We start from the raw sequence: 23290 nt of genomic DNA, 5'->3' as shown, positions 1-23290 counted from the left end.
ACTAAAACCGCAGCCTCAATGCTGCCGAGTTTGCTTCTGTGAGATTAATTCTGTGAAATTAATTGGGACAAGATTGAAAAGGAAATTAAAATGCAGCTGAGTGAACAGGCCTTTCAAACACCTTTTTCCTGCTCTATTCAAACTTGAATTCTGCGGTGGTCGCAGGCATCGTGGGAAGTAATTTACGAGAGGCAGGCTCTCCGGAGCCATCGGTTACGTATGAGGAGACCTGCACAAGCGCCACAATCTGGAGCCACTGAAGAGCGCTAAACACCCCGCTGTGGCCTGAGCTGCGTCCCTGCAGCGGGTGGAAACAGAGCTCAGTTCTTGGACCAGAAAAAGCTGTTCGGAATATATCCGGGCCCAGAGAACATCCGCTGGACGCACAGATCGGCTTCGTTATTAAAATCTCCCTTCAATATATTTTAAGACCCAAATTGGAACTCGGTGGATTAAGTGGGCACGAAACTGCATGGGGCCTAGGAATGGATGGCTGTGTTAGGGGAGGTCAGCAGGGCTGCTGCTGCCTGCGCCCCGTTGGTTACTGTTTCAGAGCTTGGATATGTGGCTCTGGCCTCTCATCCAACGAGAAGTCTGAACAATCCATCAATTTTGTCAGTGACACAGTCTCTCAGACCAGGAAAGGCTACGTGGGTTTCTGTGTAGGCCTCTGCACTAGATGGCTTTCTACTTCCAAGTAAGAAGCCTTTGTGCTTTTGAGTGTCTCTATGAAGAGTTCTCAGTGGGACAGGCTACCTGGTTTTCCTCCCTCACTTCACCAATAATTTACTGAACGCCTAGTATGTACCCCGTATTGACCCCAGCAGTTTACTTTATTGTTAGCGGAAAAGAGATGAATGTAATAATAGTTGCCTTTTCCTAGATGCCAGGTACTTCTTGACACACACTCTCTAGGGCAAGCATCAGAACCCCTATGAACGGAAGTTATTCCCATTTTTACAGATGAGAAAGCTGAAGATAAGCAGGATTGAGTGACTTTGCTCAGGGTCACGTAAGTAACTCATCTGTTACTGACCAGCTTCCTTAAGAATAGGACAGGTGATGGGTATTTGGTATCTTTCTTACCCAGCCAGTCATCATCTCTGGAAATTTTATTTTAAAAAGGACAAATAGCTCTCTTTCTGGGATCATTCTTGCCTAAAGACCTTAACAGTCTCTCCTGGCCCTAGTGTTCTAGGATTCAAGGTTGGGTCATGTTTGGGCAACTACTAACAATAGCAGATGCCCAGGAATAAAGCCCCCACCCCACCCCACTTCCTCATCTAGGGTCCACTGCCTGTTCTTAGCCTGCTCCCACCGTATTTCTTTTCTTTTTTAATATATCTTTTTTTTTTAGGTTTATTTATTTATTTTGAGAGAGAGAGAGAGAGAGCAAGCAGGGGAGGTGCAGAGAGGGAGGGAGAGAGAGGATCCGAAGCCGGCTCTGCACTGCCGGCTCAGAGCCCCACGAGGGGCTCAAACTCAGGAACTGTGAGAGCATGACCTGAGCCGAGACCAAGAGTTGGATGCTTAACTGACTGAGCCACCCAGGTGCCCCAACATATTTGTTTTATCATGCAAAGAGAAAGGGGAAAGCCAGAGGCATTTATGAGGGCCCAAAACAAAAGAGCTTATAATTGAAATTTTTAAATTCGTTTAATCTGAATACATAATTAAAGCTAAATGCATTTTTGTGTGGGATTTCTTTAGCAGTTTTGCGGGATCTGTCTCATCATGTTTACAACAGGAATGCTTGAGGTGGAAGGAAACTTAGAGGTCACCCAACACAACTGCCTCGTTTTACAGGTGAGGAAACTGGTCGAGGCAAGCTGAGCTGCCCCAGTTGTGTCTTGTCTTATGTTTCTTGGGGGAAATAGACTTCTCCAGGTTCCTAAACCAGCAGGCCTTTCTTCCCTTAACAAAGGTTTTTCGGTCAGAGAGAAAAGTAACACGTAGATTTCTGGATACCATTTTTCTGGACTAACCTCAACTTGAGTCAGTTCTTTTCCTCCAGGTGTGAGAGGCAGGTTGCAGAGGATAACTGATTCCAACAAATCAAGCCGGTTGGGGTTAAAGTGGAATGAATTTAGGATTCATATGAGAAAAGAAAATTGCGGAGGTTAAGAGTTATTGAAGGCCTGAATAGACAAACAGCTAATGGTAGAGGGATCTCCTTTCCTATCTGTCTGAATTGTTTCATTTGTGCTTCTTAGAGGCAAGGGAATGGATTGGGTGGCCTTTTAAGGTTCCTTCCTGTCCAAGGACTGTTATTGAGTTAGGTGATATAATAAAGGTAAATCCAATCCGAAATGTTCCCCAAGCCAACGTTAAGTGGAATGAAGCTTTATGAGGGAAACTCCAGTTGAGTTTCTAGCTTCTCATTTCCTCCTCTGACATGCAGGGATTAACAACATGGAGAAGGGAGGCAGCTGGTGTGGCTTCTGGGGGGAGAAATGCGCTACAACAATGGTAAGGGATGAAAATAGACTTACAACCGTCCAAAAGATGGAGAAAGAAACCAGACAGAACCAGAACAGCGACGTATTCTCCCTGAATCAAACTTTGATATATTAGCTTTCCGTGAGGGAGGAGGGGGAGGGGGATTGGTTAGAAAAACAGGTAGGGGAGGCTCTCCATGTTCTTTGGTATCTCTTAAAAATACAACAGCCGTGGTAACTGCAGACAGCTCTGTACTGCAGGGAAAGTCACCCCACAGCCCCTTCTAAATGGAGGAGAGGGACCCCCAGTGAGAAGCCATTAACAAAGGCAAAAAGACATGCAAAACAAACAAAATAATCATGACCGAGAGAGAAGGCCAGCAGACAGTCTGGCTCTGTTCTCCCCCCTCCTCCTGCTGCAGGCACCTCAGACAATGTAAACAGTTAATTTGTTCACCTGCAGGCTCTGGGCAAACAGAGGCCTGGTCACACCTGAGTGGATAACTCGATTACCCCTGTAATGCCAGCGTGGTAATGTACACAAATTCTATTACAAGGCAAACCTTGCTTTCGGGCATTTGAAATACCAATCAGGCCAATGTCCACTCCCTTCTTTGCTTCCAATTTATTCTTGGTGTATTGGAGCTGCACCAGAATGGCACCAGGATAGCACTGAATTAGGGCTCTGGAAGAAATCACTAGAAGATTGTGATCTCAGTCAGCAGGGCTTGCAGGCTCCCTACTCTTCTGCAAAAGGTTGGGGTCTGAATTTGGTCCTCGTTCTAAGGGGACCGGTTGGAAACACTCAAAGGTACGTTAAGTCAGCCCAGTCTGTTTCCTAAGGCCCTTATGGTATATTTCAAATTGAGACAAACCCTTGGCCATTGATAGAATAAAGATAAGTGGCAAACGATGAGTTAAAAATACAATGGGTTTTCAATTTGCCTTTACGGAATCCACACACTAATTAAAGAGCAAGGTGTGTCTATTCCAAAAATGTGTTTGATTGACCTCATAAAGAACTTTTTAGGAAGTTATTTCAGGGACAGAACCTATTTCCTTAGCTCACGTATATAGAAAATGTATAATCTTTCTTTATAAAGATGATGCTACTGATCCCTCAAACAGTAGCCCATGAGTTCTGAATCTTCTTCACATTAGTGATGGATCTGCGATAATCTATCCTTTTACTTTTTCCTAATTCTTTTATGATCAACAACACTGTCTGTGAGAGGGTTAGTTGGGGCTAGGGGTTAGTTAACTTTATGACTGAGGAAGAGAATAAAGTTAGCTGGCCCTTGTGGGGTTGGATTCACTATCTTGGCCTTATCAACACTTGCTCACACCAGTTGAGCCAACTAGCTCTGAACTCATCATTAGTATACCGCAGTCTTCTTTATCTGTAAATGACATAAAAATGTGGTTTACGGAGCCAGAATGTTTTCAAGAGTATTAATACAGTAATAAATTATGTACATAATGATGACCTTTTAAGCACCATAAGACCCTAAAAAGAATACATTTGATTGGCATAGTTTTAGTGTTATGTCTACTTTATTGCATTTTTAAATTTGAAAATTAGTTCCTGAACCTGAATTTTCAATTAAGCTTTTCCCTAACAATTATAAATCAGTGGGAATTTATGAGTGAGGGAGACGTATAATACACACGAGAGAAATGTATGACATGGAATGATTCTGTAGTTATGGTGACTACATCATCAAGAATGAAAAAATCGACTTTTGATCCAAGCCCCACACTCTATGTCCTTACCTTGCTCAGAATGTAGATGAGGTCACCCCGTTGGAAGGATAGTTCATCTGGCTGGTCACCATGGCAATCCCATAGGCCCTGGTAATAATTGGTATAGTCCACTGATCAAAGAGAGGAGAAATCAAAGTTAAAAGGACTCTGTCTTTTTCCATAGAGTCCACATTTTTGCTGCAAATGGAAACCAGAGTTCTGATATTGCCCCTAGGAAACCTAAGATTCAGAGGGGTTGGGATGAGATACAGCCAAACACTCAGCATGAGCAAAGGACTGTGGGAAAAGGAGATCATTAAGTAACATTAAATATTTACAGATCACCCTTAGTCAGATGCTATTCAACAATATGACAAATACATTCATTTATTAATAAAAGAAAATCAGGCAGGTAAGTTTTTGCTTGGTTTGTAAATAAGTAGTGCAGAGATTTCCTGCCAGATATTTTTTTGATCCAGGGCCTCTAAACTAGCCAGTGCTTCTCTTCAATGTGCATTTCAAAGAATGGGATAAATCTCCGACTTTTGCCCGTTTACTGAGAGGCTGAGTCAGCCCACATGCATCTGTATCACAGTCTCCCATGTGGGTCTCTTCTGTTACACGGGAAACTTCATCCTGGGCACTTCCCACCCAGGTACTATATGAGGTAATCCCCAATAAATACGGTTACGAAGAGCCCAGGCTTTAAGTGGAACCAAGGGGTGTCTCATCCATTGCAACTAAATTCTGGGTGGGCTGGCCCTTTTCCAGCATCTCATTTGTAGACCCTGAACATGTCTGCCAAGATTTATCTGCAAACCCCCAGGGGGACAGAAACTAAAGTGATCTGCATTAAAAATGAAAGCAACTGAAGACGACACACTAAGCGTTTGAAGCAGCTGGGGAGATTTACTGGGCTTCTCAGCAAGACTAGATGGCAGTGATGCCACAGGACAGCCATTGATTCTTAGCAATGAAGAATCTGTATTGATCTTCTTCTACCCGGAAAGGTTAAACACTAGAGCACAAAGTGGGAGAGGATCTGGGGATTTGAATGGCAGGAGAGCTAATGCCCACCAGACCAGGGATGATGTGGCCGCGCTACCGTTCCTTAGGATGCTATGTGTGAGCGCTGTCAGCAAGACACCCACCAAAAATGAGATTCTTATTGATGGCAGTCAGGAGTCCTGGCTTCTGATGAAAACTCAAGTGACTTTTGGGCACCCTATTAGCACCAGTTTCTACCTTTCCCTTCATTTGTTTTGACCCTCCCGGGAGGAAGGATAGTGCTGGTCCCTGAGGATGAGGACAGGTGGAGGAAAGCAGGTGGGCGGTGCGGGTGGGCGGAGGCCCTGGCTATGTTTGCTTCTTAAAACGCTCATTCCTCACTTACCAGCAGTTCAAACAACAAAGGCACAGGAGAACCAAATCCTTGTATGTCTAAGAACTTTAGTAGGAACCTTAAAGTGCGCAAAACTCGAGGAGGGACAGAGCTATGTAATTAAGGCTCGGATATTGCAAACAGAAGTAAAAATGTTAACCATATAGAAATCAGGCATGTTTCCCTTTACAAAGATGATTGTTTATATATGCAGTAGACGACAGAGGGCACAGCTACACTGGAAACCAGAGTTAAGAACGTGTTTGGAAGAAAAATACACTGCGAGAAAAATGCTAACTATTGGAAAGACAAGGCATGTGTTTTGGGGGATACCAGGGCATGGAATAATAGAGAAATATCAGTTCCTGAAGAATGAAAATAGTTTTCTCAGAGGATATACTAATGTATTTTTTAGTCATAATGGAGTTGATTAATCACCTGAAGATTTGGACAGAATTATAAATGAAAAGTATATTGACATCAATATTCTTCATGCATTTATATATTACAGAGAAAATGATTTTATAAGAATAGATTTTTATTTTTATTAAAAAAATTTTTTAATCTTTATTTTTGAGAGAGAGAGAGAGAGAGAGAGAGAGAGAGACAGAGTGCAAGCAGGGGAGGAACAGAGAGGGAGATACAGAATCTAAAGCAGGTTCCAGGCTCTGAGTTGTCAGCACAGAGCCCAATGCGGGGCTTGAACTCACAGACTGCGAGATCATGACCTGAGCTGAAGTCAGACGATTAAACCGACTGAGCCACCCAGGCACTGTCCCCAACCCCAATTTTTTTTAAACTTTATTCATTTTTGAGAGACAGAGAGAGCCAGAGTGCGAGTGAGGGAGGGGCAGAGAGAAGGAGACACAGAATCGGAAACAGGCTCCAGGCTCTGAGCTGTCAGCACAGAGCCCTACTTGGGGCTAGAACCCACAAACCATGAGTTCATGACCTGAGCCAAAGTTGGATGCTTAACCGACTGAGCCACCCAGTTGCCCCTATAAAAATAGATTTTTAAAACACAACTTGACATTTCTGAATGGTAAGAAGGCTAACAAAGTTGTCTTGGTTTTTTCTGGCCTAGCAGATGGTCACTGTGGGGTACTGTTCCCCATGTGCCTGGATATGGGATAACTTTTAACATTATGAGTACTTTTTGGGTATAAATGTAAGCATTGATATTGGACACATAAGACACCAGGGAAGAATACCTGGAAAAAGATCTATTCTAAAAGCACATGGAAAGCAAGAAGCTAGGAGGAAAACAAAAGCCTTCCAAGAACAAATATAGAAAATGCCCCTGGTTCTTCAGAAGCTAAAGGCTAAAAGAAGATAGAGCTCAGGGATCCAGCAGATAATTTACCCAGCCCAAGAATCAGAATTGGCAGAACTAGCACCATAAAAGCACAGCTTTGAAAAATAAGCAGAATGAAGAGCTAGATATGGGGAGTTGCTCCCCAAACAGAGGTATTCTGGTACTGGGAAATCAGTGAGGAGGAACGCCTTAGCTGGACGAGACTGGGCCGTGGGCGTGCAGACATCCCGTTTGACATATGTGTGACTCACCTTTATATGAATGTGTGCACACGACCTCACTACATTCCTTCCTTGGCATTCGACAGACACATACAGTGCACTTACAAAGTGCCGGGGACGGTGCTCGATGCTGGGAATTCCGCACTGGCCACACACAGAGTCCCTGCTCTTAGGCTGCCGTCCAGGTGGGGAGGCACGGGGACACAAAGAGTTGCACAGATATTTACTGATTTATGATTATGATAGGCCTTCCAAGGCGAAGCTGAGGGTGCTGTGTATAGTAGGGAAGCTAACCTCATGGAAGGCTTCCCAGAAGCTTTGGTTGTGTTATAAAAACCTGACCAAGAGTGGGTAGAGGTAAGGCGGAGGAGGGCTTCATTCCTGCTGCTTTGCCTCAGGAAGGCCTGGGAGGCCTGGAAGTTTGCAGGGCCAGTCCAGCTTCTCCCTAAACTTGACCAGGTCATTCTATAAACGAGGGAATGCATGAGGAGGCTTTGATGTCTTGAGATCAGTGAAGAATTGGGAGCCTGAGAGGGAGGATTTCCTCTGTGGGCTGGACCGAGGCTCCTTGAGGGTTACATTACTCTAGCAGCAGTCTGAGATCAGAAATGGTGCAGCATTCTGACCATTTAATTAATTCAAAGCATCCTCATGCTCATTTTGGGGACATTATTCCATCTAATTATTTTTTTTCCAGTCTGTCCATTTGGAATGAAAAACAAAAGAATAAAGCTTAATGCCAGCATTTCTCAACGTCTCTCCAAAAAAACGTAACTCTGCACTAAATAAAGCCTGGTAATTCAAAAGCAAAGCACTAATATATTCAGCATAAAACAGACAGAGGACCTAGAGCAATAATGACACCACTAATAACTAAAACAGTTATAACAATTAACAACAATTACAATGATAGAGAAGCTAATGGGTATGATCACTGCATTTAAATTGCTAGCAGAGCTGAGAAGGACTTTTTCTAGAGAAAAAAGGGGGGGGGCAGCATCTTATTTTCTTTACCCCACCTAAGAGAAGCTAAGCTCCCAGCAAACAAAATGTCATAGGAAGAATAGTGACGGTCTAAGTTTACAAACATATTGTGTTTTTCTCTCTTCTCTAGGTGTTTGTTGCAAAGCATTTGTCATTCCACACCAAGTTCTTTATAACCAGTAATAGTCATTTCTCCTGTAACTGAAGCCAGGTTGGTACTACTGTTGACAGACTCAGAATTTGAAAATAAACCTCTATGACGTGGAGAGTTCTAAGGTAAAAGGACCAGGATACCTTTCTGCCTCTCTTCCTCCTTAGGAAGGGCAGAACTTGACTGTGTTCCTTCCAGAGTTCAAATGTCACCTTGGGCTTTTGTTTGGGAGACACTGGGTAGCTACAGAATTCAAGCTGTGAACAAGGAAAAGAGGCTAAAGGCAGGTCAGCATGTTGTTTACATTCGCTTGATGAGCCAAAGGACTGTGCTACTGAGGCCTGGCAGTGGGTGCAAATACTCAGCAAATTATGGAAACAAGAGACAGAATGAGAAGATGGATAGAGCCCGTCCTTGCTAGACCGTGGGTAGGTGAGAAATGGGCGTAGAAGGCTAAGGCAGTGACCCACTGGAAGAGACTTGAATATTCTCTAAGCCAGGCCGGATAAGCCCACCATGTTCATTCAGCCCACCAAAGCAGACTCAGTCTGACACCGTATTAACCATTTCAGAAGGAAAGGTATAAAAAAATCTGCCAAGTTCCACTGACGATGATCCCAGAACAGGAAGAGCAACTGAACATTGCCATTTGCTTGTTTTCATGGCCATTTAACCTTGAGTTTTGAAGTCACTCTGGTCCTTAATGTTGTAAGTAGGATCTTGAAGTGGAGAACATCCACAGATCCTGAGTTTCATCTCCTACGCTCCTTTTATTGGGCCAAAACTGTAGCTGGCTGATGATCAACTCACATTTGGCCTTGGGAAACAAGCTTCAAAAAGTAAGAGCTGCAAATACCTCTGTGGCTTCCCTCAGTTTCTTTCATGCGATCACTCCATTAGTAGATGCTAAAATGGAAAAAGTGCCTCGGAAATGGAAGCTCATGAGTGACCGCTTTTCTGCCCTGCGGAAATTACTACATAGGGGCTCCTTTTTTTGGCTGACTTTGCCCATGATTTTAGAGTGAAAACAACTGTTTCGAGATCTTTCTTGGTCAGATATTTGATGTACTTAAGAATGAGCTGTGCCTCCAGCTTGGCTTTTTATTTGGCATGGCATACCCAAGCCAATGGCCGGTAGTTTTCATATAAATAGCACAGGATGAGTTTTATTTTTGGTTACCTGCACACTGCCTTCTCATGATAGGGAAGGGAGATAAACTCTCATCACGGAAGACACTTAGTGTTAGACTGTTAGGCTGATGGGTTGCAATTTAGTGAGAATCTGAGGTGCTGAAGAGTCACTCATTAAAATAACCCTGTTACTAACAGTCATGCTGTAAACTGAGCTCTTTATAGATTGAACAATCAATACGACAAGGCTGTGATAGATTTTCTAGGTAACAGAATAAAATAAAAGAAATTACATCTTACAGGGTCATTAACACCCAATGAGGATAAACTGAATTCCTTTTTTCCTCCTCTTCTGATAAGATCTAGTTGGGCTTTAAAAATGTTAGCAATTCCATTATGGGAAAGCACAGCGTTTCTGGGAATAGGATCTCTGGAAGAGTTCTGGAGAAAAGTATGTGGATCTTAAAGGTCATCCTGCTAGTCATGGTATCTTTTAGGAGAAAAGTCATCCCACTCCCCCCCACCCCCCAAAGACATGTGACACCTGAGAAAAACTAAGTGAAGCAAACCTGTGTAGCTTGTCTATTACATAAGAGTGCACACTGTCCTAGAATTCCCTTCATATTCCCTAGAATATGCCTTCAGGGGGCTGCCCACCCTTCCCTTGGACCTCTACGTTTTATTGTTATAAAGCTAAGAGATGCCATTTGGATGCTCCGTATTTGTCGCCATTTCTATAGCTCCTTTGGAGAAAAGGCACTGTATAAATTCAATAAATAAATAAGTAAACACAAATAATAAAAATTCCTGCCTCAGATTCTGCAGAGAGAGCAAAAAGTCCTCCTCTGTTTTTTAATCACTAAGTCACCAATCATTATAACTGGTGGGAAGTATAAACATAAACCATGGAAGCATATTTAGAGCTCACTACACTTTAACAACACCTATTTTGGAGGCAGGAAGCATGAGGAACAAAAGGTTTTTTTTTTCTTTTTTAAACCTACTTGAATTAGAGCCATTGGAACAGCTAAGAAATAAACCTTCTCTCACCATCCCCCCATCCAAGACAGAGCCTCACAAAGAAAGGTGGAAAGAGGAAATGGGATGAGGGAGGAGTCTGAAATTGAATTTCAAATGTTTATTTATTTTTGAAAGAGAGAGAGAGAGAGTGTGTGAGCAGGGGAGGGCAAAGAGAGAGGGAGAGAGAGAGAATCTCAAGTAGGCTCCATGCTATCAGCACAGAGCCTGATGCAGGGCTCAATCTCAGGAACCGTGAGATCATGACTTGAGCTGAAATCAAGAGTTGGACACGCAACCTACTGAGCCATCCAGGTGCCCCCTGAAACTGAATTTTAGACTTTTGCTAGAGACTGCTGCTTCCTGAATGGAGTTTAATATAAAGTTGGGCACAGGAAGCTTACAGTTTTCTACCCTGGCCTGTCCACATTAGCTGTTTTTCCTGCACTGATGATGGGAGTTGATTGAAAAAAGGCAGCTACATAGATTGGTCAGAAAACAGATTTTCTGTTGGAATTCTGCACAGCAAGTAGGAAACAGTAGAAAATAGGTTTCAGAAGGGACTTCATTATACGTGTTAATTATTATGAAGCGCTTACTGAGAGCCACACTAATCCCGTACCACCCTTGCCCCAGTTCTTTCTTACTCTCCTGCTTTGGCACATGACTTCTGATGCCGTCTCTTCCCTGTCTTTTCTCTCCCTGGGAGAAGTTGGGCACTTAAATGAAGTTAGGTCCTTCACTAAGCCTGTTACGTATTCACTTCCCATAGAACATGAACCTTAGGAAAACGGGGCCTTGCTGAGTGGGTAATGAAGAAAACAAAAGGCACAAGAAGAGAGAGGAGAATGGGAAAAGGAAGGGCCAGGGAAATGGAGAGGGACCAGGGAGGGAAAGATGGAAAGAACTCCTAGGCTTAAGACTTTCATAGAATCTCTAAGAAGAAAAAAATCAGCTAGTATCCAAATCAGCCACAATTTAGGCTCTGCTGATGGGATGAATGTCCTTGAGGTGGCCTTTGTGATTCACATTCCTTTACTGACAAGGACGGAATAGGTCCTTGGTCCACTTAAGGAGGCTTTAGAGGGGCATCTGACCTTAAGAAAAGATGGGCTCACTAACAGCCTAAAGCATGGTTAACAGTCTGGGATGAATAAGATGTGATTTTGTATTCAACAAACCTGTTACATATTCATTTCCAAATGTGCCTGGAATCAAAGCAGGCCATCAGAAGTCAGCATCACCAAGCAATTCTATCCTTCACCCCATGTTCACTTTCCAGATCTGACACATTTCCATTCCCCTCTGAACTCGCAATCTCCAGGCCTCTCAGAGAGGAGACATTTCCATTCTTTCCACTCTCAATCCTCTGATCTCTTAGAGATGAGGCAATTCTATTTTCACTGTACTGATTTAGGAAATACTGATAGGAAAAAATAAATATCTGCTTTGGTTTCCTACCCTCTGTCGGATAAATCTTAGCTGTTCTGGGAACATTAATTAAGGTGAATGGGTGGCTGCTTTTAAGGTTGAGATATTTCCCTATCCAGTCATCTTATTTGGGGCTTCTGAGGCCGACACACCAGCACCCTCTTAATTAGTGAAGCCCAAGCATCCTACCCAGTGCCTATATATCTGCGAAGCTCTCATACCTCCTTTATGTGGAGTCCCATTCTCATCCTCTTCCAGATCGTGCTCTTCATCTGAGGGGATAAACACCAGCAGCATTAGCAATTAGTGGTCAAGTCTTATACTATTTATGCCAATGGGGGTCTTCTTTTTCAGAGCTCAACGTGCTCTTTTCAAGGCACTAATTGGTCTTTTTTTTAATTGTTTTTTTTCACATTTTTATTTATTTTTGAGAGACAGAGAGAGACAGAACACAAATCGGGGAAGGGCAGAGAGAAAGGGAGACACAGAATCCGAAGCAGGCTCCAGGCTCTGAGCTGTCAGCACGGAGCCCAATGCGGGGCTCGAACTCACAGACTGTGAGATCATGACCTGAGCCGGAGTCGGATGCCTAATTGACTGAGCCACCCAGGTGCCCCTCTTTTTTTTTTAATAGTTATCTCCCACCTTAAAATTGGCCCTTCTCCTTCCCTCCTCATTTATTTATTCATAAACATTTTTAAGTGCTCACTATATGCAAAGCGCTACGGTAGGAACTGGAGATTGCTGCAGTGGGTAAGACTGGCGGGGTCCGCGTCCTGTGGCGCTTCCAATCCACTGGATTATTCAGGCACTAAATATCTCTGTCATTGAAATCTTAATCCTTTCCCTCAAGCTCTTTCTCCTCTCCTTCTAGAATTCTCTTCTAAATGTCTTGTCTCTTTGTAAGTGTAAGCATCCAGACTTACAGTGTGTGTGTGTGTGTGTGTGTGTGTGTGTGTGTGTGTGTAGCTAAGCATGTGTTTAAACCCTCCATGATTAATTAGTCCTTAATGCATCAAGTTTTGTTCAGCTGTAGCAGAACCTGGTCATGTAAGTAATTTTATGTTCCTAGTACTTGGGGCTTGTAGTTATCTTTTTACTGTTGTTATTTAGCCTGCCTTGTTCATTAGAGTGTAAGCTCCTGAGGGCAGTTGGAATGGTCTTTTAATTAATTGTTGCAGGTACACAATGGGTTCTAAGTCAGTGCTATTGTCTAACTCTGATCAAGTGTTTATATGGTCAACGTCACCACATGATTGGCTTGTTTCTTGCCCTCATTAACCTGTTTCATCTCATACTACCTGATAACATGGGAATTGGGCCTTTAGAAAGAAGGCATGAGCATCAGAATCATATTAAGCCATTTTATACGTGGAGTAAAATGAGCAAAATTACAGTTGCTCCTCTCCTTTTCATCACCTCAACTCCCTCACACACACACACACACTCTCCGCCCCCCCCCCCCCCACATACACACATGGACACACACACACAACGAATGGGGCATAATAAGCAACATTTTGAGGGCTGAAGACTTTGGTTTTTTTGTCTACATATACTTTCTCTCCCTGGGAGTTGGGGCACTTATCTGACTGGTTTCCCCACAGTTATGCCACTAAATGAAACTTTTGAGGAGATGGCTTGGGGACAGTTCCTTTTGTTTTAAATATAAGTTTTCCAGAGCAATTTGAATTCTGGTATGTCAGAGTGGGGGAAGTAAATTCTAAGCTCATGAGTAAGAAGAAACAGCACAAAAGTATATGAGAGCACTATAGAACATTAAAGAAGTAACTGATTTCGCATACAAGATGGATGATACGGTTTCCATGCAAAAATAAAAATTAAGGGATTGGTATGCTGGAGAAATGAGTCATATGTCACCAAGATTAAAAAAAATACCAGAGGGGTGCCTGGGCGGCGCAGTCGGTTAAGCGTCCGACTTCAGCCAGGTCACGATCTCGCGGTCCGTGAGTTCGAGCCCCGCGTCAGGCTCTGGGCTGATGGCTCAGAGCCTGGAGCCTGTTTCTGATTCTGTGTCTCCCTCTCTCTCTGCCCCTCCCCCGTTCATGCTCTGTCTCTCTCTGTCCCAAAAATAAATAAACGTTGAAAAAAAAAAATACCAGGGTTGCCTGCGTGGCTCAGTCGGTTAAGCGTCCGACTTCGGCTCAGGTCATGATCTCACAGTCTGTGAGTTCGAGCCCCGCGTCGGGCTCTGTGCTGACAGCTCAGAGCCTGGAGCCTGCTTCGGATTCTGTGTCTCCCTCTCTCTCTGCTCCTCCCCTGCTCATGCTCTGTCTCTCTCTGTCTCAAAAATAAATAAAAACATTAAAAAAATTTAAAAAAATACCATACACATAACCTATATTTGCCTTAAAAGATTCCGTGGGGAAAGATCCGTGGGGAAAGAACTCAGCTCTTCTTACCTTCACATATGGCTTCACAGCAGAGAATTTCCTACTTCCCACCTGTAGTGCTCCCCGTCCCTCCCCCATCTCCCCAGGAGGGATAAAGATGTGAGATAATGGAGGAGTGAAATCAAATATCGGAAATAGACCGTGCTGAAATAAATCACGTTAAACATCATTCTTTGCACATTGTCTTCCTATCACTTGCCCACTTCCTTCCTTCCTCTGCTGTGATGCTTTTCCTTTTTGACATGGGACCAATTTCACAGGATTGAAAACGCTAGAAGAAGAGTTGGTGCGGCGTCCGTTCTTGAGATACCCAATGATTTGGACAGGGAGCATCTCTTCTGCTGATAACCAAACAACTCAATCACAAAGACCAATAATTTGCTGTGCTTAGGCACTTTTGCAGGGAGGGTTTATTCTACCTCTGCTGTCTGTGCACAGATGTCTCTTCCTCCCAATTCTAATCAATGTAAATTGGGTCAGATCTCCGCTGTGAATTACAAATTGGATCCGAAGTTGGAGGGTCACCGTGCCTGTGACTCCACCTCCTTCCCACCACCATTAGATGGGAAGCTACACCAAAGATCTTTTCTAAATAAATCAGACTTTATTGTAAAACTCGGCCACTGACGAGACATAACCTCATTAGCATTGATTTTAAAATAAATTATTGAAAGTGGCTTGCCTGCTCTTTGCATTTGTAAAATAGGAGAACGTAAATGTATTTGCAATGATAAAAATGAAAACTAAACTTGATTCCTTTATCCTTTCAGGCAACAGCACTTAATCTAGTCATGATACAAAAATGGGAAAAATAAAAATCTGTTCTACGCAGTTCAATTCCAGACCAGATACTCTGATTTCCATTGCGCCTGTGGAGTCACCTAGAAAGAAAGCAGAACGCTGGCCATAGATCTTGTATATCATTCGCCACCATTACTAAGCTCTTCAGTGATGGATGGGAATGGGGAAGCTCTAATCCCCACATCTGTTCTATCTAACGTTGACCTTCCCGGGTGGCTGAGAGTGGGCTCAAGTCAAGAAGGCTAGCTACTGATGTGAGAGGCTGGGTGCTGTGCCTTTGAAAGGGTGAGTATGGAGGTATCATCAACATAGTGGAGGCAAATGCTCTCTCTATAGCTGGTTGTGAAAGGCAGTACCTCTCAGCACCTTCCCAGCTGCAGGGGGGCGGGGGCGGGGGATAGCACAATACAAACAGAGAGGCATACACTTTACCTCTGGTCCTTCAACCAAATCAAACTGGCATCCTTCAAATGCCAACGCTGAGAAAACTGATTTCATGGCAACAGAAAGAAATGTCTCTTTGCTCACAAAAGAGGGTGGGTTAAACAGCTAGATTTCTCATTTTTTTTTCCATCTGTAAGATGAACCTTTCATTTTAAAGAGATTATTTTGAAAAAAAAAATTCTTTAGGCTAAAGAGCTTGTTGAACTTCTTTATGAGAATATTAGTAGGCATTTTAGTATTACATCTACTGGAATACATCTTCATTTAAGAGAGAATTAAAATTTATGTGCTAGCTCAACTTTAAACAGTAATAGATTATAATGGTCCTTGCTCCTAACAGGGCATATGGGACCCCAACCTTACATAGGTTTTAAACAATTAACCTCTGAAGATTACTGTCCACTTATTACGTTAAATGCTCTACTTGATTCCCAAATATCTCATTTCAACTGGGAAAACAGTTGAGGAAGATTCTGTTAGTTGTGTGAACATGTAAGAGAACCATGGGGCATCACAAATGAGCATCAGTATCCAGAGAGTTGATTTCAATCAACAGTCTTGGCACAGTGTCAGGGACACTAATGAGAGGCTGAAAAGAACAGGACACTGACTCCACCGTGGAGGTGCAGAGAGGGGCTGGCTTCCCATGACACCTGGCTCTTTTCTGAAGCGCTGCTGTGACACCGGCTTAACTGAGAATAACATTAAAAAAATGACTAGATCAGAAAGAGGGAAACCACTTCCCCCAAACAAAGCAAGGTGACAGAAGCTTAAAAAATGCCAAGTGTATCAATGTGCAACCAGATGTCAAGGTGCTCTGGTGACAGACGCAAGAGAAATGCAGATAGACTCAGGGTATAAAGAGAACGTGCAGGAAAGTGGAAATAGAAACCACTCCACAGCATGCACAGATATGCTATAAATCTGTGGGTGTTATAGCACCTCTTCAGACAATGTGGAAAAAATGAGCAAGATGCTAATAACACACTTAATCCTCTGTTGTATAGTTGGTAATCTAAACTGTTACTTGAAAATATTTGCATCCTATCTCTGTGGTATGGGTCTTGATGTACAAGATATTAAATCCAATTTGCACTAACAGCAGCACGTGGAATGCGCTGAATTTAATTCCACCAATAATAATTGAGCACCTACTAATTGGAGGAGAAAGACCTGAATATAAATCACCGTGGTAAAGGCTAAGACGGAGCTCAATTCCTGTTGAGTATTTGGGGGGGGGGGTGTCGCTAAGGAGACATGTTTTAAGCAGAATGCGTAGGGGGGCTTCATAGGGTGAACTCAGGGAGGATATTCCAGGTGAAAAACAAAACCAAACCAAAAAGTCAGCATGATTCTGGTGCTGGTCATGGTCATGATCATGGTCATGTTCTGGTTTTGGTGCTGGTCAAAGAGCCCTTGTGGCTAGGGCCCAGTGTGCATAGGAGTGAGAGAGAACCCGGCCAGGAAGCTTAGGCCTGATGATGGCATTGATGCTTTGATGGAGTGTTGCTTTTCTTTGAAATTGAAAAATCCCTTCTTCATAAACTTTGTGGTTTATTTATTTATTAAAACAATTGCTTTAATTTTTATTTATTTTTTTGATGGGGGCGGGGGAGGGACAGAGAGAGAGGGAATCACAGAATCTGAAGCAGGCTCCAGGCTCTGAGCTGTCAGCACAGGGCCCAATGTGGGGCTTGAACTCATGAACCGTGAGATCATGACCTGAGCGGAAGTTGGATGCTTAACATACTGAGCCACCCAGGTACCCTGGTTTTCTTTTTTTAAATGTTTATTAATTTATTTTGAGAAAGAGAGTGTGTAAGCAGGGGAGAGGCAGAGACAGAGAGGGAGGGGGAGAGAGAGGGAGACAGAGAGAGAGAGAGAGAGAGGGAGAGAAATAGAGAGCGAGAGAGAATTCCAGGCAGGCTCTGCACTTTCAGTGCAGAGCCCGATGCAGGGCTCAATCCCACAAACTATGAGATCATGACCTGAGCCAAAATCAAGAGCCAGATGCTCAACCAACTGAGCCACCCAGACACCCCTAAACTTTGTGTTTTTGGTGTCTGTTTCTTTTCTTTTCTTTTCCTTCCCTTCCCTTCCCTTCCCTTCCCTTCCCTTCCCTTCCCTTCCCTTCCCTTCCCTTCCCTTCCTTTCTTTTCTTTTCTTTTCTTTTCTTTTCTTTTCTTTTCTTTTCTTTTTTCTTTCCTTAGACCCACTATCACCATTCCCTCTTCCTGTGGGTCTGGACAACAGTACAGGGGGAAAAAGAATTTCACAGAATGCTTGTTTTCATTTGACTTAAATTTAAAAAAAAGCACCAGTTATATGCTTTATTATAAAGCAATCTGGTTTCTGGTTCTGTAATAACCCTCCCGGGCAGTGTGGGCAGCATCGGAATGCACACAGAAATTCCTAGGGAGAACTCTGTGTCTCTCTTCCCGTTTGCTCTCCTGAAAGCTCTCTGGAGAACAGAGTCAGATTCTGTTGTCACTGCAGCTGCTGTAAGGCCCCAGTTAAAGCTGTACAGTGGTCTCTGGCGTCTTGCTGGATCCCAGCTTTGAGGCCCCAGACAAAGTGAAACCTGATAAAAGTTGTCCTTTTATGGAATATTGAATCACAAAACTGGGCCTGTGCTAGCCTGTAAAATAATTGCAGGGAGGGGTGAGAGACGGCTCAGAAAAGCCTCCTGTCTCCCACACATCGCTTTAAAAGCATTTCTTTGTGGCGGGTCCCTACAGTTTAATCTACTGCAAATGAGATCTTAAAAATCAAGGGCCCCCATATGCTCAACACGGATGTTCAGAAATCCCACTGGATACCAACCTTGAAACCATATTACCCAGGACTAACATTTTTGTGGTCTTGGCCGAAAACCTCGAGTGCTCTGGTTTTCCCTCATGGGAAGGACGGTGCCAGCCACGTAGCAAATGCTAATTATCCCATGATCAATGTGATGTCGCACATTTAATTTGATGACCCATACATTATTCTGATTAGGAAAAAACATTTTTGTATTGACTTGGTATGTGTGATAAGCACTTTTCTCTCTACTAGGAAGCTCACTGAAATTATATTCTGGGAGGGAGACCTCACTTCCATGGTCTCCCAATAGAGACAAGGAGGCTTCTGTAGGCCCCAGCCCAAAGGCGAAGGAGGGGCAGAACCACCAATGCTAAGTATCTTCCGCAAAGCACATTTACCTGTTATAATGAGACGAATGTTAGAAGCCCAAGTCATTTGACTTCGGATGGGTATGCAGTGTTAGCACAGCCCCACGTTCCCGCTGGCCGTCCCTCCACCCAGCACCTGTCCTTGCAGTAAAAACGGGCCTGAGCAGAAGGTGCAGTCCACACGCCATCTGCTCAGGATTTTCAATTTCACCTGCTTCGTACGTATAGCTGAAAATGTCCAACTGGACTGTCTCAGGTTTGGTTGGCGGGGGTGGGGAACTAGCCATTCCTCAATTTTTCAAGGAGGTAACACTTCTTATTTACACGTCACCAAATTACTAGTAGCCAGCCTTTACTGAGTACTCACAGTATGCCAGGGCTCGGTTCTAAGTGCTTTATACACTACAGTTCCAGGCTTCTCACAGCCTTTCTCCATGATAGGTACTATTGTTATCCCCATTGTACAGGTGGGAAAATCACACACAGAGAGGGCTAATAACTTGCTCAAGGTCTCATAGCTAGCAGGTGGCTGAGCAGGTGCATTCTGACTTAGAGCCAGCACTTTTTCCTGCAGTATCTTGCTGTCTCTCACCTGCCGCTGCTTGGTAGACCTTGTGAGATGGAGCAGTGGGTAGGTAACGTCAGGCCCCCTCATTTTCCCTTTCACTTCCTCCAGGACTGGTAGTGTGGCACTTGTATAATGAACAGAAACTTCAGAAGCGACAAGCTGAGTGTGTGGATGGGAGGCTGGGTGATGGAGACTTGGGGCTCAAATATTCATATCATCATTCAATGCCAATACAGCCCACCTCCAGTGCTGTCTCTAAAGACTGTGATGGATAGAGGCTTTCAGGAGAGAACCTGTTGGCTGGGTACAGCACCATCCTTTGGAAACTTACAAAAGCAAGTAAGTTGCTCTGGCTCTCTGCAGTGTGGCTTCCTCATGTTCAAGGGACGGTTGTTGTGAGCAGAGGTTATGGCTTTCCCGGAGAAAGCAGACCAGTTGCCATGCTCTTGGAGCCCACCCCAACATCTGACCTGCCGTGAATTTTGGAGGAATGCCCTGGGACCCTTGGCAGTGCCGTGATGGCCACAGGTCGGAGTTAAGGAGGCAGGGGAAGAATGGTCTTTAAGAAGCCAATCACACACTCATCGATCCATCGTCTGGAGTAAGGTGATGGTCTCAAACTCATCTCGTTTCCTGAGGCTCCTTCTCTTTCCTCTCCTTTGCTCTGAGCATCAGCCCCCTCCTCTCTGGCCTCTTTGAGAACTAAACCTAGTACATGAAAAGGCCCTTGTTTGCTTCCCACAGGGCTGAGTGGTTCAGTGAGGTTTTCCCAGAGCACTCTTCCACAGCTGTGACCCAAAGCGGAGTGTCACCCAGCTATTTCCCCCAGCCTGGACGGGAGTGGGTAGGCTATGAGCTCCTTAAGAAGATTCTGGCCAACTTGGGGAGTACATCTCCTTTTAGGGAGTGTTGTGAATTAGATCCATTTCTGCACCCTGCTGTTGCAATGGAGCAGCCTGTGAAAGGGAAGATTCTCAGAGGAGCTGTGTTTTAATGTAGCAATTTGATTCAATTTTCCACTCTATAAAATTACCCATCACTGCTCGTTGCTTTCTAACAGACACCTTCACTCTTAATTTAACAATCCTATCGAATTCTGCCAGGGAAATTGGAAAAATTTATCACCTGTGAAATTTTATTTTCCTTTGGTTGTATCTGTTTTTGTAAAACTTCATTAACGACAATGACTTGCTGAGGAAATTATCATTTTTTTTTTTTTTAACTTCAGACACAAGAAATGGCTCGACCTCAACCAAGATATCATTTGCATAATAAAAGACAACAAAAAGGCAGGGGAAGTCGGGGCTGGCAGAGGCTGGAAGTGTGAGGAGGAGAAGCAGGCCCTCCCTGGAGGGTGGGGAGGTGGGTGAGGTCCCCAGCAGGAAGGAGCCTTGCAGCCACAGCCTTGCTCCTTGACTCAGGAAGCAATGACGTGGCTCCCCACCCCCAACCCTCGCCCCCCCAGGGAAAAGGCGAATGCAGTGCTGACAGGATTGGACCCTCTTCTCAGGAAGCCTTGAAATGCCAGTTGCTTACTGACCGTGCTTTTTAGCAACCAGCCCTGTCTTCAGGGGCCCGAGTGTTAGATTCACCTTAGTTCCTAAGTTCATCTGGGATCGAGGTTTCACTTGCTATAAATTTAGGCTTAACTTGAATTTCTCAGCAGAGCCCTGAACTCCTGGCAAATTTCCACAGGAGCGATCTTTCTGAATGGACTTGAAGATTCAGCGTTCCTGTGGTCTAACTACCTCACAATTAAAAGGCTCAGGCTTCGGTTTTCCACAGTCTGACCCCCACCGTGCTCTGCGCTGTTCAACAGCTGCTGCCGTTCCCACAAGAAGTGGCTAGGCGGAAGCAGTGATGACTATACGTTTTTTGAGATGCCAGCTATCATGCCTTTGGAAGAAAAGAAATCTGTACCTGGGCTTGCTGTAATGGTGGGCAGAGGAAACAGGTTTATGTGTAAGAGGTGCGATCTGACTTGTGGTATGTCTGAACTAGGTCCTCCTGTGTTGTGCTCCGTCAGGGTCTTCTCAGGTTACGCAGAAGGTTTGTCAGCACTGATCTATGTTCCTTCAGGCTTCTGATATCCCCTTCATCATTTTGAGACGACTTTACCTTACTCTCACATTTACACAGACAAGAAGTTGAGACTAGAGAGTTTTGATGACCCAGCTCAAGATCCAGAGCAAGCCAACGGAGGCCAGCGTGAGCATTCTTGACTCTTTAACCTCGCTGCCGTGTGTGATAGGCTACTTCACATGGCAATGGTCAAAGACACTCCCGGATCACTTCATCCTGCTCCCAGAGCTAGGGAGAGCCTCTGTACTGGGGATCATGGAGGCGCCACTGAAGCTTCCTCGTACTCTTTTCTTCAGAGATTTGGCTTCCTTGGGAGGGTTCAAACTTATATTCTTCCACCAGGTCAAGAATTTCTAAAACTAATGGAAGATAACCAGAAGATAAAATTTCTCACCTGGCAAGACTTCATAAATATCTTCTTCCTCCTCCTTTGTGGGCTCTTTTAGCCCCACACTCCCAGGCAAGATGACGGGTCTGCACTGGGAACTGGAATTTGGGGAGTCAAGGCCATCAATATCGTCATACATCTCTTCTTCTTCCTCCTTTTCCTCCTCCTCTTCATATGGAATGGTTAAGGAGCTCAGATCTGCCAGGGCAGAGATGATAATCAAGACGGGGAGAAAAAGAAAAGAATAAGGCAGGGAAGGAAAGAGGGAGGGAGGGAGGAGGAGGAGGAGGAGGAGGAGGTGGGATGAGAATAAAATATGTCAAAGGAAAATGAAACACCAGGTTAAGTGCTGTTATTTCTAATGTGGGCCTCGGTGGCAGGAAATCTACAGAAAAGGCCAGACTAGCACCGTGTCAGGTTTAAACCGTCAACATAAATCCTTCCTTGCAATAAAACTTGATCAGGATGAAGCAGCTCTGAAAAGTAGGAGTGTGCGACTGAGCGCATGAGGCGAAGGGAAGAAAATAGGCCAGAAGAGGAAATGCCAGCGTGCTGCACACTGTTTGCCAAGTAGAAAACTGGAAGGGTGAGTGATGGCCTGTGCTTCTCCAGGGGGCACGGAGCTGTGGGGACTATGGCAGCTTCCACAGGGTAGCTGGGCTGCCAGAAGCTCATCTCCTCCATGATCTCACAAGATCGGAGTGTCAGACAAGTTTGTTTATGAAGAGGAAAAACAGGAAAAAGTGGAGGAAGAGGAGAAAGTGAGATACAGAAAAATGTAACAGTAATGCAAGACCAAATAGAATGGCTGAGCCGTGTTGGTTACCATGCCCTTTTGCAACCGCACAGTCTGGCTGACCTCAAAGTGGGTCATCGCACAGAGGATGTTGAGCTGTTGCGGCACTGGGGAGCACAGGGCAGGAGAAGGAGATTGGTTTTTTATTTTAATGGGGAACTGGGAAGGTTCGTGCTCTGATGTCTAGGACAGAATGCTCTCTGAAACCCTGCTGAGGGGCCTCTGCAGGATGGGCGAGTGCCGTCAGGGTACCCTGGGGAAGGAAAGGATGGAGAGACATCTAACGTTCATTTCAAAACACTATAAAGCTGTTTGGCTTGATTAGGCATTTAATAAAGATTTCGCAACAATTTTCATCTGAATTCTGGTGCCACCTCATTTGAGGAAGGGATCAAAGACACATTTGTGGCTTAAACCATATGTTATTATTTTGTTTGTTTTAAAATAAAATGGAGTGAATAATTTCTTCAATGTGGGATTCTGAAAGTACCACAGGGTACAGCTCAATAAAGCTGCTTTGAGTTTTATTGAGGCTTACACACTTAGGGGTATATTACACGCATAAATCCAAGGCACCTAGATGAGAGTGTACCCTGTAGTCTCGCCATCAATGTTCATGTTTGCCTAGTTCCAGTCTATTATACGTGACGCTCTTGGTAGATGCAATAGTTTGTTTTTGTGATAGCAAAGGCATAAACCGAGTAAAATAGGCAATTCTTGTAATTAAAGCTCTGGTGCTTCCTTCTTTTTCTCCACAATAAAATCTCACAGCAGAATAAAAAACAGAGATGAAAAGGCTCGGTGTTTTTGGGTTG

General features: G+C 44.1%; 1 protein-coding gene across 3 annotated transcripts in view; it reads right to left on the bottom strand.

The window, feature by feature from the left end:
- The window catches only part of SKAP1 (src kinase associated phosphoprotein 1), a 287749-nt gene that overhangs the window by 28561 nt on the left and 235898 nt on the right, over positions 1-23290 (bottom strand). For all 3 annotated transcript variants that reach the window (XM_030296974.1, XM_030296975.1, XM_030296976.1), the window contains exons 9-11: positions 21686-21877; positions 12034-12084; positions 4212-4312 (exon numbers count right to left, since the gene is read on the bottom strand). In XM_030296974.1, coding sequence (XP_030152834.1) covers positions 4212-4312; positions 12034-12084; positions 21686-21877 — 344 coding nt within the window. The remainder of the gene's footprint in view (positions 1-4211; positions 4313-12033; positions 12085-21685; positions 21878-23290) is intronic.

Source organism: Lynx canadensis, chromosome E1 (genome assembly GCF_007474595.2).
Source record: "Lynx canadensis isolate LIC74 chromosome E1, mLynCan4.pri.v2, whole genome shotgun sequence".
Lineage (NCBI taxonomy): Eukaryota > Metazoa > Chordata > Mammalia > Carnivora > Felidae > Lynx > Lynx canadensis.
Note: the sequence above shows the minus strand (reverse complement) of the source record. Positions and strands in the feature narration are given on the sequence as shown.